This window comes from Malania oleifera, chromosome 3 (assembly GCF_029873635.1).
Source record: "Malania oleifera isolate guangnan ecotype guangnan chromosome 3, ASM2987363v1, whole genome shotgun sequence".
NCBI lineage: Eukaryota > Viridiplantae > Streptophyta > Magnoliopsida > Santalales > Ximeniaceae > Malania > Malania oleifera.
This window is the reverse complement of record NC_080419.1, coordinates 77,630,447-77,647,794: the sequence shown is the minus strand read 5'-3', so window position 1 is coordinate 77,647,794 and position 17,348 is coordinate 77,630,447. Positions and strand designations below refer to the sequence as shown.

General features: G+C 37.9%; 1 protein-coding gene across 3 annotated transcripts; it reads left to right on the top strand.

The window, feature by feature from the left end:
* Positions 1–277: 277 nt before the first annotated feature.
* On the top strand, positions 278–16,565 carry LOC131151860 (uncharacterized). Of its 3 annotated transcripts, none has more exons than XM_058103314.1 (6): positions 278–735; positions 1,439–1,603; positions 1,696–1,766; positions 14,053–14,295; positions 15,567–15,694; positions 16,208–16,565. In XM_058103314.1, the coding sequence occupies exons 1-5, from the start codon at positions 574–576 to the stop codon at positions 15,640–15,642; spliced, it is 717 nt and encodes a 238-aa protein (XP_057959297.1). In that variant the 5' UTR covers positions 278–573; the 3' UTR covers positions 15,643–15,694; positions 16,208–16,565. The 3 variants fall into 3 exon arrangements, with proteins under 3 accessions (XP_057959297.1, XP_057959296.1, XP_057959295.1); XM_058103313.1 differs by having other exon boundaries at positions 16,051–16,565; XM_058103312.1 differs by having other exon boundaries at positions 15,552–15,694; positions 15,919–16,565.
* Positions 16,566–17,348: the final 783 nt, after the last annotated feature.

Below are 17,348 nucleotides of genomic sequence, written 5' to 3'. Positions count from 1 at the left end.
AACACTGCTGCGTGGGTGCTCCCACACCTATAAAACTAAGCTGTCGCGCTGCCAAACGTCCGATCAGAATACTTCTTGCTTCTTTAAAGTTTCTGAAAATCATCAGAATTTTTAGTACGGCCTTCTTTATGACTCTTTTGCCCCTCCAAGGCCAGCAGATACGCACGCCCGTACTAACAACTATATTGGAAAGGGCAAACTGGTCTTTGTGCATTATGCTCCAATCACATGCTGTAAGGTGTAATCTAAGAGAGCGTCCCATCGGATTGCACACGCTGTTGGACAAGGTTGGAAGCAGTTAAACAATAAATCATTAATTATTTTTTACTAAAAAATAAAAAAACATTATCCAATAAATGCTTCTATTTATTTATTTATGTTCATAATTTAATATATTATTTATACTTTTACAGATTTATTTTTGTTTTTGTTTTTACGTATTGTTTCAAGCAAGGGGCAACAGAAGAGGGAGCTGAAGATGCACGTTCAATGAGATAGTGTTCAGGTTCGGACAGAAGGAAGGCAAGGGGTTGATCTGATCGGAGGCAGAGCAGCGAGGGAGACAAGACTTACATGGCTGCAGTGATCAAAGGCAGCGCGGTGAAGGAGAGGCCCCAAGATGGGTCTTTGAAGTCCAAGGTTGATTCCTCCGTCAACAAGAAGAAGATTGAGACCTCGAGCAAACAGCCTCTCGATACAAAGCATAAATCTGGGTCCTCTCTTACCAAATCAGAGGTACCCATCTGAAACTCATTCCGATTTTCTTGTTCTGCAGAGTTTTTTTTCCCACTTTTAATTATAGTTTTATTTTTGTTAAAAATTTGGAATTGTTACTTTCATGGTTGATCTGGGTATGTGTCTAAATTCGCTTCTTGGATTTCCTACAAATAGGTGATTGAGATAGGTGAGTTTGTGAATTATATATATGTGTGTGTATATATGTATCTATAAATTCTAATTTTAATGCGTTGTGTGATTTGGGTGTGTGATTTCTATGCTGTTGTCTTGTTTCTGATGAGATGGGTGAGTTTCTGAACGGCTTTGATTTTTCCAATTGATTACTTAGTTTATTTCAATGAGTTGGGCTTGTGTTTCCAATTTCTGACCAAATTGATTCCAAGATTTCGTGATGAATTGAATTTTTTCAATGATTTGGAATGCAGAAAAATTATAATGAAACTGAATGTAGAAAAAGTTGCCATGAATCGGGTTCTATGTGGTAAATGTGTCAATGTCGGATTTTAGGCATCTAAAAATGGGGGATTCGAGGGCTGCCCCTTGGGCTTGTACTCACACTCTTCACTAAAATTCCATGTGTCTGGGTGTTTGTATGCATCCATATATTTGTTTTGTTTGTTTCTTTGTTTGCTTTTTTTTTTTTTTTGTTTCTGTTTTTGTCTTTTTAATAAATGTGATGAGTTCAATGTGACATGTGAAGGTGAAAACAAAAACATCAGCGATGGGTTCATCAAAAATCACGACAACGAGTTCATCAAAAACCACGACAACTAGTTCATCAAAAAGCACCACAACAAAAACTGTTAAAAAGAGAGAGAGGAAAGTTTTCGGTTTGCCTGGGCAGAGATATGACCCTCCAGAAGAGGTTTTCGACCATAGCATCATCTGCACTCAGTTATTAATTCAAGGACTTTGTCTCATTTATTACTTATTATCGTATTTTGTTTTTATTGATAGAGAGAACCCCTAAGAATATTTTATGAATCGCTGTCAAAGCAGATACCATCAAGTGAAATGGCAGAATTTTGGTGAGTTCTTCCAATTATTTTCATTGGCACTCTTTTTTTTTTTATCATATTGAAAGCTTAGCTATCTTCCTTAAATGTGTTAATGTCTAGGGTGTACTGAGTTTTGCTTTGATTTCCTTGCCTTGCTTATTAATTGGATTGTAGGGAGGACATCATCCTCATATTGTTTTCTATGCTTCATTCAATTATTAAAGCATAGGGAATAGATTATCCTTTTATCTTGTTTCTTCCTATTTCAGGATTTTTTAAATTATGTCCCTTCCAATGTTATTCACAAATCATGACATCTTTGATAGATGCTAGTGCGCACTATCATGACAGAAATAAAAGGCAAGGCCGCAAGGGTAATTACCTATTAAAAGTAAATTCTTCAACTATCGGACCAATTAATGTTTTGTTTAATGCTTGAGAGGCGAGAGCCTGGTTTATTTTAAGGTTACGTGGGTGGGTGGTTAGGCTGTAAATGTGCTTATAGCTGGGCATTGCCTCAGTATTTAGGTTGTATGTCTAGTGTTACCTTTCTGACAGTATGGCTATGTAAGAATGGTTGGGGAATTAAGGTAATGACCAGATTGTTAATTGCACAATTTAAGTGCACATGAATTTTTGGAAACTTGGGAAATTGTTGCACAGTTGTTGTACCTTGGCAATATGCTCTTTTGATGCTATGTTTATTGGGAAAGAGGCTCAGCCTTTGGAGCCATTTAATTCTTGGTGCTACTACTGGCAGAATAGATTGCAAAGGTAGGAGAAACATTATGCTTCTGGCCTTTGGTTTGTAATGTTGGATTGATGGTCTTGAGTTGATGTTGGTGGTAAAGGACTTGTTGGGCTAGATGCATGCCTTGAGTTTTTCTAAGCTATGTCTTTTGTACAGCGAAGCGCCTTAGTTGTCCTTGAGACAGTTGTCATTTCTTACAAACATAAACAGAGAAAATTACATTTAAATTGAGTGCTGAAGTTGAAGAATTCCCCCATTCCTAACTTTCTCTCCCTTTCTCTCTCTCTCATTCTCTCTCTCTCTCTCTCTCTCTCTCTCTCTCTCTCTCTCTCTCTCTCTCTCTCTCTCTCCCATGTGTGTGTGTTTGTTTGTCATGTTATGGTATCCTCCCCTCAAAACTTTTAGTGGTTAACTGTAATTAGGCTTGTAGAACATATTTTGTCGTTTGAATTACCTTCTTAATCAGTGTCATAGATTATCATCTTAAATCAGTTGAATGTTTACTCTTATTGGGTTCTCTTTTTTTCATTTTGTTTGTGCTTGGTGGGAGTATAACTTTTATCTGGAGCTACTCTCTTATTATAAATATATCTTCCATCTTATTAAAGAAGATCTATAGTTAATAATTGTTTTGACAACAATAAGGGAGGGTTAGATGGCGGATCTGATGACTTTACAGGAACTAATGATATGTTGAATATCACTATCGGGAGCTTGTGGAGTTTGCTGTATGTTGATTGAGATTTGAGAGCATGGGGCATGTAATGGCTAGGGAACATTGTAATATGATACAATAGTTGTGGGAATAGGAAATGTGCATGTATGGTTCTTTGTCCTTTTCCTTTTTCAGAACTTGGAAAGTGAGTTCCATGGGATGTCTTTGGTTGAAATGATGATGGCATTAGGCTAGGTGTGTGACGAAGTTCGTATATGTTCAGTGATTTCATGGTTGCAAGATTATTAGTAAAGAATATCGTTGTGATTGAATTGAATCCTTCACCTCAGCATTCTTAGATTTGGTAGGAGTGAACGATATGATGGATGTAGTCTTGCAATCATTCCAATATATATCTTTCACAAGTTTCTTCTATCACCTTGATGGGATCTTCCAAAGTCTCTGTTTAGTTATGCGATGATCCTTTTGGGTGGCATTGCTTTATAAAGGGAAAACCCCATAATCCTGTTGATCGAGACATTCTTCTTTTTTTTTTCCCCAGCATTGTTGGTGAAAATTGCTGGGAATAATCATTTTTGGGTACATTATTGTAGAGGATAATGGTCTTATGGAAGTATTTAAGTTTTGATAGTGATGGTGATGAGTGACCCTTATGATGAAATGGTACAAAAAGGCATAATGAGTGTTTGCAAACCATGGGAGTAGGTTATCTGGTGGGCTCAACAAATGTGTTTTTGGAATGAATTTGGTGTGTTGACACTATTTTAAAGGAAATGTTAGTGACCTTTTTCTACTTGGCGAAGTGTTAGTCATGAGAAACTATATTGCAGTTGATTCAAAAGCTTTCAGTGACAAACTGCATTAGTTAGAGAGGGGATGCAATGTGTGTGGGGCCTTCCCCATGACCAGAATCGGCGTCCCTCTTGAAATTCAATATAATGTCAAGTTAAGAGAGACTTGACATATACCATGGTTTAATTGAATTTAAAGAGTTCGCAATGCTGGGGACTTCAAGTTCAAGTTTTATTTAGCTCCTCTTATTGTAGAATGACATTTGGTGTGTTGAAACTATTTAAAAGGAAATGTTAGTGACCCCTTTTTGCTTGTCAAAGTGTTTGAGACTTGAGGAGTTATATTGCAGCTGATACGAGAGTTTTAATGACAAACTGTATTAGATAAAGAGGGGATGAGATGCGCATGGGGCCTTCCCTAGGATTGGGGATTGGAGTCTCTTTTGAAATTCTGTATAATGTTCAAGTTAAAAGAGACTTGAAGGACACCATGCTTAAATTGAATTTAATGAGTTTGCAAAGCTGGGGGCTTCAAGTTCAAGTCTTATTTAGTTCCTGTTTTGTGGCTATGAGGTGTCTTTTTTTGCATGGTTTTTACTTGGAACATGTATCCAACATTTTTTTCCCCGTGCATTGATGTTTCTGCTTCTGAGTTTGATAATTATGCTTTAGAAGACTAGTGTGCTTCAACTTGAATTCTAGGTTGCAAATCAGATTGGCTTGGTCAGAAGGGGTGCCAACCCTAGTTCTAACCATGGGGACAAAAGATGCTGCCCATGCCTAACACAGCCCAAACTCAAGCTCAGAGTTCTCATCCAAAGATTTGGCTTGATTAATCTAATGGGCTAGTTGGGTTATTGGTTTGGGTGAACAATTAAATGTTTATGTTGACGTATGAACTTTTTTTTTTTCTTTTTAACTCCCTTTTTTTACAATTGCAACTAACAAGTAGAAAATCATCATAACATAAAAGTGTGGTTTGCAAACTAAGAACTAATAAGATGCTTAGAAAATGTGCAATAGTTAAAAAAATGATGAGTCATATAATCAACTGTTGTAAAGTCAATGTTTGAAGCCAATTTGGATAATTTTTTTTATTAACCATTACTGTTAACAATGATATGTGATGAGCAAAGTAATTTACATCAAAATTTTCTGAAGTTTATGTATAAAAGCCAGTAATATCTTACATATTAAATACATTAGTACATATTGCAAATTATTTTGTGGCATTGTTATGTGTAAGAATCTGTCTCTTATTAGATTGGATTTGGGTTAGCTCACGTTGCTAGTCTCAAAGCAAGCTGAGCTCCTAGGTGCATTGGAATTTCTCAACAGAAGCTGATCCTTAAATTTGCAGTCATGTTTATTGCATTGGATCATTTCATCACCATAAAATGAACTGTTTTGAATTGATGCTTTGGGCATGAAGAGAAAAGTGAATCTATTGTCTTCTGTACTAAAGTGGCTTGTGAACTCTAGAATTTGATTATTTCCCTCCTTTAGTTTTGAGGTATGCTTCATTTGAGTTCCTCTGTGAGTTGGTTCATATGGCAAATAGAGAGGGTGCTGGTATGATTTAGAGGATTGCTTCACTTTGCTCTTTGTTGGTGTGTTTGGGAAGAGAGAAATGGAATGATTTTTAATGTAATGAAATTCTCTTCCCTTAAAATCTGAATGTATATAGTTTGAGTTTCTTTAATGGGCTATGATCATATTCAAGTTAGTGGTGTGGCTTTTTCTTTGGGCCATAGGAATTGTGTGCTTAGCATGTACAAGGCCTATGATCTTTTTCATCTTAACAAAATCATCTCCATCTGCAAAACAAATAATACATTTAACATGTTATGTGTTGGCATAAGTTGTCAATTAAGAAACAAATCAAAGAGATTATAGGAATAAATCAATCAGAGAGGTTATAAGAATTGTCATAACTGCAAAATCCCTTCCATCAAGGGATTAACCATGATTATAATTCCTAAAAATCTGTATCATGATTTTTAGCATGATTATAGCCATAAAATCTGTATAGCCAAGGATAGGGTTGTTAATCTGTCTCTATATATTTGTACAATACCTCTCTAAATCGATGAAATAAAAAGATAGAGAATTTGACATGGTATTAGAGCCACATGATATCTGGCTCTCGGTTCACGTCGACTCCTAGCCCATAGCGCCTCCTTCTGTCTGATCCCTTTTCATATGGGAGACGACAATGAAATTCTGATGAAGTCCGATGACTCTACCACCAATCCTAATACGCTCCTCTCTGAATTATTTACCACCAAGATGGCCGAAGCACTATCCAAAGCTCAAGCCCCGACCATGCCTCCTGAACCTGCGGCTGTCCTGATTTGCATCAAGTTGGATGGTTCCAACTATGCTTTATGGTCCCAAGTTGTCGATATGTACATCTCCAGCAAAGACAAGTTGGGCTATATCAACGGAAAGTTACCTTCGCCATCTCCAACCAACCACCCGTTCTTCCGCAAGTGGCACATTGACAACGTCATTGTCAAAGGCTAGCTGATGAACTCCATGGATTCGGAGTTAATCGACAATTTCATTAGATTTCCCACAGCCAAAATGGTTTGACATTCTGTTGCTACTACCTATTTTGATGGTGGCGATACCTCTCAAGTCTATTCTCCAACGGGTCGAGGTAACCTTGGTCATGCCTTACTTTGTCATCGCTGCGATGTGAACAATGGTGCTTGGCTCCTCGACTCTAAGGCCACGGATCATATGACTTTTGATCTCGCGGATTTCTCCCGCTGCTTATCTCCAAGGCACACAAGCATTGCGAATGCTAATGGAGTGGTCTCACTTGTCACAGGGGCCGGATCTGTGACCCTATTACCCTCTATTCATTTATCCAACACTATACTCGTTTGGGACATCCGTCATTCGGTTATCTATGAAATTTGCTTCCTGATGTATTCTCCAACATGGATATTTCTGAATTTAAATATGATACTTGCATTTTAGCCAAAAGTATTTGTGCTACTTATCCATTAAGCATGAATAAAAGTGATACACCATTTGCTTTAATTCATTCTGATGTATGGGGACCCTCCCCTGTATCCACTGTCTTTGGTGTACGTTGGTTCATGATATGTGTTGATGACTGCACTTGAATGACTTGGCTATATTTGATGAAACATACGAATGAAGTGTTTTGTGTTTTCCATTCATTTCATGTTATGGTTTAGACTTAGTTTTCAGCTAAGATTCGGATTCTCCACTCCAACAATGGTGGTGAATATGTTAATCACCATTTTCCTTCCTACTTTCAACATCTTGGTCTTATCCACGAGACCTCATGTCCCCAGACCCTTTAGCAAAATAGGGTTGCTAAACGGAAGAATCGACATCTTCTTGAAATTGCACGGGCTCTCCTCTTAGGTGCTCATGTCCCCGCACAACATTGGCCTGATGTTGTTACCACTACCATGCATTTAATCAACCGATTTCCACAAAAAATCTTAAATTTTAAGACTCCACTCCTGTCCCTATTAGTCTCGGTCCCCCTACCTACGACGACCTTTATGCTCCCTACTTGCATATTTGGGTGTGTGGTGTATGTGCACCTCTCTAAGAACCAGGGCACCAAACTTGACCCATGTGCTCTTCGGTGCCTCTTCTTGTGCTATGCCGCGCATAAAAAAGGCTACAATTGCTATGACCCTGCTACCAAGCGAACCTATGTGACTATGGATGTCACCTTTATGGAGTACGAACTAATCTATCCTTCTTCCGCATCCAATTTTTCCCTTCAGGGGGAGACACTGAATGAATAGTTGAATTGGCTGAGTTTTGAATGGCTTAAAGATTGGAATGACACACCAATAATTAGCGAGGAATCAATGGATACATCTTCAAGGTCGGACATACCCTTTGGAGGGCATTCAGCAATTGAGCCTACACCATCAGGAGACGAACCAGAATCCCCCCATCTCTCAGTGCTTGTAGACCCATCTCCTGAGAATATCCCGAGATAAGAAATTCCACTACGCCCTCATTTATGAATAACATCGATACTTTTGCTGGGTATATCTTACCTTTCAGGCATAATCGTGGCAAGCCACCATATAGGTACTCTCCAGAAATTTGAGGAAAGGAGGTCGAGGTATCCAATTGCCGACTATGTCTCCACCGAAAAGCTACCTAAACCTCTCAAGACGTTCGCACATAAGCTTTTCACATGTCATATTCCCAGTATAGTTTATGAAAACATTAACGGATCCCAAGTGGACTCAAGCAATAGAGGAAGACATGGGGGCACCACTAAAGAATCAAACATGGACCTTGGTTCCACTGCCCAAAGGAAAGAAAATAGTCGGGTGTAAGTGGGTCTTCTCTATACAAGGTGAGGCTGGTAGCAAAAGGATACACTCAGACATATGGCGCAAATTATCAAGAAACATTTTCGCTAGTAGCCAAGTTAAACACAGTCAGAGTCATGTTATCTCTCGCAGTCAACTTGGACTGGCCACTGCGTCAGTTTGATGTTAAGAATGCATTTCTCCATGGTGATCTTGAAGAGGAAGTTTATATGGATATTCCTCCAGGTTACACAACATCTTCAAAAGCTGAAGTTGTGTGCAAATTGCAGCTAGCACTATATGGACTAAAACAATCACCTCAAGCATGGTTTGTACAGTTCAGTCTAGCAATGAAGAAGTATGGCTTTTGCCAAAGTAATGCAGATCATACATTATTTCTTAAGCACCAATAGGGCAAGGTAACAGTTTTAATTGTATATGTCGATAATCACCATAGGGGATGATACGGAGGAAATTGCTAAGCTTTAGAAACAATTAGCGACCAAGTTCAAGATGAAAAATCAAGGAGGGCTTAAATATTTCCTGGGAATAGAGGTTGCTAGATCAAGGCAAGGTATATTTCTTTCCTAGCGAAAATATGTATTAGATTTGCTAGCTGAGGTTGGAATGTTGGATTGTAAGCTAGTAGACACTCAAATCATTTAGAACCACAAGCTTGGTGAATATCCAAGCCAAATGCCAACGGACAAAGGAAGGTACCTGAGATTAGTTGGCAAACTTATTTACCTCTCACACCGCGTCTAGATATTGCTTACGCAGTAAGTGTAGTAAGTCAATTCATGCACTAACCTAGCAAGGATCATATGGAAGTAGTGATCTGGATTTTACGATACTTAAAATACTCTCTAGGAAAAAGGGCTTATGTTTTTGAAAAATAACCATCTTAGAGTTAATGATTATATACTGACGTAGATTGAGCAGGGAACGCCACAGACATAAGATCCACCTCAGGATACTTCATGTTTTTCAGGGGGAATCTTGTTACATGGAGAAATAAGAAGCAAAAGGTGGTGGCATTATCAAGTGCCGAAGTAGAATTGTGGGAATGGCTAAGGGACTTTGTGAACTTTTATGGCTCAAAATACTTTTAACTGAAATTCGGTTTGCTCCTACTTCCAAGATGGACCTCTTTTGTGATAACAATGCTGCTATCGCCATTGCTCACAATCCTATCTTGCATGATCATACCAAACACGTGGAGGTTGACAAACACTTTATCAAAGAAAATCTTGAAACTAAAATAATTTGGTTTCCATTCGTGAAGTCCGAAGACCAATTGGCAGATATTCTTACAAAGGCTATATCAAGCAAGAATTTCTAAAACTCACTAGACAAGTTGCGCATTGAAGAGTTGGATGCTTCCACTTGAGGGGGAGTGTTGGCTTGAGTTGTCAATTAAGAAACAAATAAGAGAGATTATAGGAATAAACCAATAAGAGAGATTATAGGAATTGTCATAACTGTAAAATCCCTTCCATAAAGGGATTAACCATGATTATTATTCCTGAAATCTGTATCATGATTTTTAGCATGATTGTAGCCATACAATCTGTATAGGCAAGGGTAGGGTTGTTAATTTCTCTCTATATATTTGTACAATACCTTTGTAAATCGATGAATAAAAAGATAGAGAATTTGACATTGTGTGGCATATAGGCGGTCAGTCTTGTTGTCTGGTTGTCCAATAGGTTCATAGGCATTCCAAACTCCTTTTTTTTTAATCAGATGAAGTGATTTTATTTTAGATTTTGTAGGAGCTTTTTACAGCTTTTGTTCACCTTATCTTTTAATGCAGAGAATGTTTTGATTTCTTACAGAAATTAAATCAAATCATCATTATTATCTTAGCATTTGAAATTGGTCCCCTTTGTTTTCTAATTGTTGCATTGATGGAACTACTTGAATTGGAGCAAAGAATAATGTTACTTTAACAGCTGGAAGATTGTGTACATCTTGTCCTCTTCAGACTTCCAATGATGTGGGAGCCTTATACATTGAGTGTTACATTACATTTTAGTAGTTGGGAGACACTTGGAAATTTTCATCTGTGAACCACATGTTTTGACAAAAAAAGTAATGGGTGTAGTAGAGGGTTTTTGCCAGATCCGTGAACGCTGGGTGTTACATTACATTTTAGCAGTCGGGAGAAAATTGGAAATTCTCATCCGTGAACCACATGTTTTGACAAAAAAGGTAATGGGTGGAGTAGCAGAGGGTTATTGCCAGATCCACTAGTTATGAGCCTAGGATAAGATGCTGTAGATGGATGAAATCCTAGAGAACTTTGTTTCATCTATTTTTCATTATGTAGTATTGTTTTCCCTTTACTTCCAGATTATTCTTTTCTTTTCCTAAACCTTTTGCATAAAAAACTTTGAATGCCAAGGAAAGTCCTCTCAACACCTGACAAAAAGGCAGCATGCCATATTGTGGTTGTCTAGCATTACAGTTAATGATGCATTAAAGCTGAACATGTAGAAGCAAGATATGGCATGGATTAAAAGCTACTGAGTTCCTACAAAAGAATGCTTCTAAGTTCTTTGAAAATGACCAGAATGTACTAATAGAGTGACAGAATTAATGCCCAGCATCTGTTGGTTTATTGTCTAAATTCTCAAACCATAAGTTAGACTGTAAATAATGTGAACTTGAAGAGAAAGAGCTAGAATTATAAATCTAGTTCCCCATTTTTTAATTTAATACTGCAGTTAATGCACTTTTGTCACTCTCCTTCTGATTTTTATCATTTTTCTAAACTCAGTTTCTAATCAAATTATGTGAACAAAGACATAATACCTTAATTTCAAAAAATGCCCATGAACTGGAGTCCATAACTACTTTATAATATGATTTAATAATTTGGGAAGTTCCTATTTCGTTGATTAGTAATGTTCTTCTTTCATACAAACAAATGTAGAACTTTTGTTAATTTTAGTATTTCTTTGAATTTGAGTCTTAATAGGTTCCCTTGATGGGATAACAAGTTATATAATGCTTTTATATTGCTTTTTTGTAATGGTTTTAACAAGATCTATAAGTAGGCTTATTTTTGGAAATCTGGATTTCTCACATATACAGAGATGGATACATATTAGAAATGAAAATTTAAAGTGCTTTCTTTGTGTCTTTGTCTATATATCATCTCTCTCTCTCTCTCTCTCTCTCTCTCTCTGGGTGTTCTGATTATGATAATGCTGATGATGATGACAGTAGTGAGACAAACATGATAGTTCTCAACTCTCTGGGTCATCTCAAACCATGATTTGTTTTGTGCATATTATGAAAGCACCTCCAAGACTTTTTCTCCTTTATTTTGAAGAGTCATAGCACTGGTGACATTATGTTTTTGTTGTATGAGTTTCCGAACTTGCATTGCTAGTTTATTTCCTGGAAAAGACCACTTCAAAAGAGAAGCCACTTACCATAATTTTGGAGAATTATGGATTGCTCCATTTAAAAACAATCATCAATGTGTTGCAGACAAACTAGGATAGAGATTTAGGCATAAGGATAGTTGACTACTTCAAAAATTGAGTTTCAGATTAGTGATGAAGCTATGGAGGGCATTTATTTCCCCAAGGCAATGTTGGATTTTATCAATTTCATGATGAGTAGGGGTATTAAGACAACACTGTGATGGGAAGATGAATCAGTCTGCTATAGGACTGTCTTGGTTGGAGTCCTTTCAGGGATTTGGCTCTATGCTGGAAGACAGTATCCCAATAATGATGTGGCCAAAAGCTTGTTCTGTTAATATTTCTTGGCAGAGGAGCTTATAAGTCAGTCTGCTATAGGACTGTCTTGGTTGGAGTCCTTTCAGGGATTTGGCTCTATGCTGGAAGACAGTATCCCAATAATGATGTGGCCAAAAGCTTGTTCTGTTAATATTTCTTAGCAGAGGAGCTTATAAGTCAGGATTGGCATGGTTGGAGCGCTGGGCGGTTCCAGGGATTTCCTTTTTCAAAGATGATTTGGATGAGAACACATGTAAATTTCAGCTGGGTTTATGTGGTCCTTCCAAGAGTTACTGCTAAGCTTCTTGTTTTAAATCCCTACTTCAGCCTCAATTTCACTTGTAGCACTCTTCTTGTCTACTTTGTAGGTTTTCTGGGGATATTTTTAAGGAGTAATTATTCCATCTTTTCAACTTGCCAAGATGAGTTTCTTTTTTTTGGGTTGCTGCATATTTAAAACAGAGGACCTTATGAATTTTGTCTATTTTTTCCCCCCTTTTCTTCTTCTAGGCATGTATTTCAACAGAGCTAATTGGATTAAATGGGTTGAGTCCTGAAAACATCCCAATGACCAGGGGTAAGGCCACGATTGGAGGAAGCCGTATGCACTTGGCTGCCTTTCTTCTTTCTATGGACTTCGCTGCCATTTGTCTTCAGAACCCACTTTTGCATTGCATTGAAGGAAAGTAGTGTTTTGTTTTTTAATTTCCACAGCTATTATGATTAAAAATTTGACCTTCCTAAAATTAGGTTATAGTCAATCGAGCTATCCTCAGTCCTGTCTATTCTGAATTCCACATCCAAAGCTGTGCTGAATTCAAGAAATTTAGTTTCCTTAGGGAGCTTCTTCTGCAGCAGAAAGTCTGCCTTGGGTCCCGTATGGAGGGCTTTGGATGCCTAGGAATGCTGTGGAAATGCACCAAATTTGTTTCTTAACCAGGCTGTCTTGCAGTTTTATCGGCTTAGAAAGTTTTGGAATTTGATGAACTTTAAAGGGGACTTCATGGTGGTTGTTGATTTTATTTTATTGTTTGGTGGGGGGTACTGGTCCTTGGTTAATTGAAAGAAATCCCAGTCTTTTTTTGGATGTTCCTTCATTGGTAAATTGCTTATTTCTCCTAGATCCTGTAATGGTGTTGACCACAAAATGGTCCGATGGGTATTAGTAATAATTTCTTGGGCTATCTTGATGTTAGCTGTTTTGCCTTTTCAACTGTCCTGTGGCTAGCTTGGGATAGTGCTTTCCCTCTCCTAGTTTGTTTGTTTCTTCCTACAGAGTTTTTTCCTTACTAATTTTTCAGCACTTTCCCTCGCCAGACCATAATGGTGTGGTAACCTTGTGCATTGGATTTTACATTTTCTTTTTTACATTGTTTGCCCATAAAAAAATTAATATGTTTGAGACAGTGACAGATATGCATGAATTTGTGTTGTGCTAAGTCGCCACTTCACCTGCAAGTTCAAGCTATTAGGTTGGGTACTTGGGTCCAATGATATCTATCAAGCTAAGGGTTTGTTTGTTTCATGGGCTAGGCTTTGTCAAGTGTTCTTAGCCTATGTTTGATCTAGCATGACTATGGGATAGAACTGTTTAGAATGCAGTTTCTTAGCTCCCTCACATGGTGCGCATCCGCACCATCCCACAACTGGCCAGTCAGGCTAAAGAAAAAAAGAAAAGAAAAAAAAAAGACCTACGCCCTATCCTACCCCTTGAGTTATTAGATTGCCAAGCAACAATGTATATCAAGCCTTAATATAGAGCCTCTTATTCCTCTCCTTGTTGGGGATGGCATAACATGGCAGAAAGGGCTTAAGAGCTCATTTAAACTAATTTCATTCAATAAAGCCCCAAAAGGAAAAATAATCATGGAAAATGGCATTCATTACATGGGAAATATGAATACTCAAATTGCCATACTGGAAATATGTCAGTTTTCTATTGTTAGAAAATATGTGAGTTTATCATTTTGCTCATCATCTTGAGTAAAGAGAAAAGGTTAACAAGTTTCAGTTTGCAGGTTGATGGAACATGGCCTCCTGTCCCCTGAAAGGGCAAAAAAGGCACACGAGAGGAAGCAGAGGAGGCAAAAAGAACTCCGGATGGGAACTCCTATTAAATCTCCAAAGCTGCCCAGTAAACCTGACACTTCGCAAAAGCTGCAGCAGGCATCCAAGAATGGTGATGTCAAAGCAAAGAAAAGAATCATCTATGAGAGTGATGATGATGATGACTTCATTTTAAGTTCTAAGAAGAGGAAAGGGTAAGAAAGAAATGGTCCTTTAGATGTTTGTAGAGGTGTATTTCTAGATTTCTAGAGATTTGCTCTGTTAGCTTTCTTTATTAACCCAGAAAGATGCTAGCATTGCGAAACAACTGAACAAATGACAGTTTGAGGCATTCTTTATAGAATCCGATTCATGGACTGAATAAGTGAGACAAAACGTTGAGTTTTTGTGTATTTCTCATCTTCATCTACTTTTGACTCCACAAGGTGTCAAAACTTGTTTTTACGACGTAATTTAATGTGATGCTCAAGAAGCACAAACCATTATACCATGCATGCAAACACTGCATTAACCAGTTATGGTGAGTGACTGTCTTCAATTATTCTACGATACAGAATGAAACTCCAGAAATTGCTGCTAAACAAGGATTTATAGTTTTTCTCTACCAGACCCCTTTTGTTTGAGTTTGAGAAGACAGCGCAACCTTAAATGGAATAATGTATTTGAACCAGGACATTATTTCCTTGTTTTCTTTTTCTAAAAATAATGTGTGTGTGTGTGTGTGTGTGTGTCTATAGATATACATATGTATTTAAGCATATATATGTATATGCATATAGGCCACTGATTTATGGGAGTTAAGTTGGTCTCTTCCTGTGCCATTTGAATCATATAATTGCAAATCTCTATCTGCAGCCTGCAGGAGGGTGAAAGCAAACAACTTTTTTCGAATACTGTTCATTAACTATGCAAGACTTGATGGGTTCCAACAAAGCCATCATCAAGTTGACCTAGCTATTAAACAGGCCTATTGACCCAGCTAGTTGGGTACCTAGTTGGAACTATCAAATATGTAGTTTTTCCCGAAAATTCAACCAGGTTAACTTTGAATGGATAAGCTATTAAATGAATGATAGGTCCCCACTACAACCGGTATGAGTGACATTGTGTTCATGGGGGGATTAACACCTGCCTCCAGGTATGGATAGCATCTGCATTTAAGGAGCCACAGCAATCTGTAATCCATCATGACAGTGTTATGGAGCTTTTGAACATGGAAAAACGTGAATTGATGAACATATACGATGGCCATAATTCATAACAGAACTTAATGTAAACATATATACGTTTACATTAAGTTCTGTTATGAATTATGGCTATGGCCATTATATGAACTGCATGTGAAAAAATCAGGCCAATTAAAAGGTCATGAGGCAGAGTGCCCACTAGATGCTTGGGATAATGAATTCAGTTTTGCAGAAATTAAATTACGATGGATCTTCATGCATAGGCAACAACTTGTCAGGCCTGATGAGCTGCTGGTGCACTCCCCCTGCCCATCTCATCAACAAGTTGATACTGTGATGCACGCCAACCGGTGAAGAAGTTGAAAATCGATAGTTATGAAGATGTGCCATCTAGTCTGCTAGGCTGGTAACTACTCCTTTTACTTAATATGCTGCAATTAATTTCAAAATTCTTCATGAAAACTTGAACACAATCCTCTCAACCACCCCTAGGACATGGCCTCTAGAAGAAAAAAAAAGAAAGAAACAGAATTAAAAAAAGTCTGGTTATAAATTTGTGCTTCAACGAATTTTTTTGTCCATGTTTTGAAACATTGATCCCAATGGTTGGATTTTATTCTTGTTTCGCAGCCGACAAATTAGTTCAAGAGAAATGGCCAAATACATAAAAGGGCAATACATAATGTGTGGGGGATAAACCGATAAGGGCTAGCTTTGGGGTTAATCATCAACTCAGATGTTTTGGGTCTGATTTTCTCACAGGAAAATTGTGGGGAGGACTGGTGGCTATTCAATGTACGCCTTTACTGTTGAATCCCTTTGCTATTTAATAATTAGTAAATAAATGCCTGCTTCCTTTTTGTACACATTGAGGAATTGATTTGAAGGATTTGAAATGAATGGATGCCCTAAAAACCAGTACTCAAGATCCAAGGAAAGGCCAGCGGGTTGCTGCTTACATTTGACAATAAATAGGCAGTCCCCACTGCATGATGTATGCAGCAGGTAGGAGAATGAAGTCCCCTGGCATGGCCTGTACTTCTGATTTTCTGCAAGGTGGTGAAACTTCCAAAGATGGTCGGGATGAGGAGAAGTCTCACCAGAGAAAGATATCGTAGCAGATGCTTGCCTAAAGCTTACTACATCTTGCAATATATGTACATGTATGAATAAAGACTAATGTTTTACTGCACGGATGGGATGATTCAAGTGGGATTTCCTGTAATAGGCACCCCACCAATTTAGTTAATTGAAACATTCTGATGGATTTTAACGAAGGAATTGCTTGGCCTCACCATCCATAAAGGTTCCTTCAAAGTTCAGGACACGCACACAGAGACTAGCTAGTCTTGCACTTCTCTAGTCATCATCAGTTGTTGCCAATATGATGTCTATTTTTTGGTACTACTCAAAACAGTGACTGCCCGATCTGACATGCAGTCTCATTTCACTGTTGGCTGTTAGTACCTTTTTCTTTCTTGGATTTTAACCTCCCACTGGGATTGTTTCACTGTCAAACGTAAGTAAATCTCTCTCTCTCTCTCTCTCAGCAAATTAAGCAATGGTTACTGATAAAAAATGGAGCTGAAAGGAAATGGTATGGTAAATGGAAAATGCTGCTTGTCATGGATTGTGATGTCATGGGTTAATGTGGCGAGCACTGAGCAAGCAAGGTGTGAGCGCCACATAGACCCTGTGCTGCCATGGGTTGACATGGCAAGTCCTTAGCAGGGAGAGTGAGCCCCATATAGACCCACATATGGTCTTGCCCTCCCTGCCACATCAACCCATCATTACATGGACACTTTGACTTTATAGTAGAGCAGTGCCTACTGAGCCGCATTATTATTATCGAATGTACTCTTGTGCATAATTAACTAGCTAGTGCACACGCATTATGCATGAAAAAAATTACTACAAGCATTTGTACAAATATTCAGTTATAGAGTAAACATAAATAATTGATAAGTATAAAAATGAATAATGAATTTAATGACTTATGGGTGTGCAATTCAATTCTAGTGTCCCATGTAAACTTGAAATCATAAGAGACATGGGAA

Coding starts and splice junctions, on each gene's coding strand:
- LOC131151860 (XM_058103312.1), top strand. CDS start 574: ATGGCTGCAGTGATCAAAGGCAGCGCGGTGAAGGAGAGGCCCCAAGAT. Junction 736..1,438: donor CCTCTCTTACCAAATCAGAG/GTACCCATCTGA, acceptor TGACATGTGAAG/GTGAAAACAAAAACATCAGC. Junction 1,604..1,695: donor GATATGACCCTCCAGAAGAG/GTTTTCGACCAT, acceptor TTTTATTGATAG/AGAGAACCCCTAAGAATATT.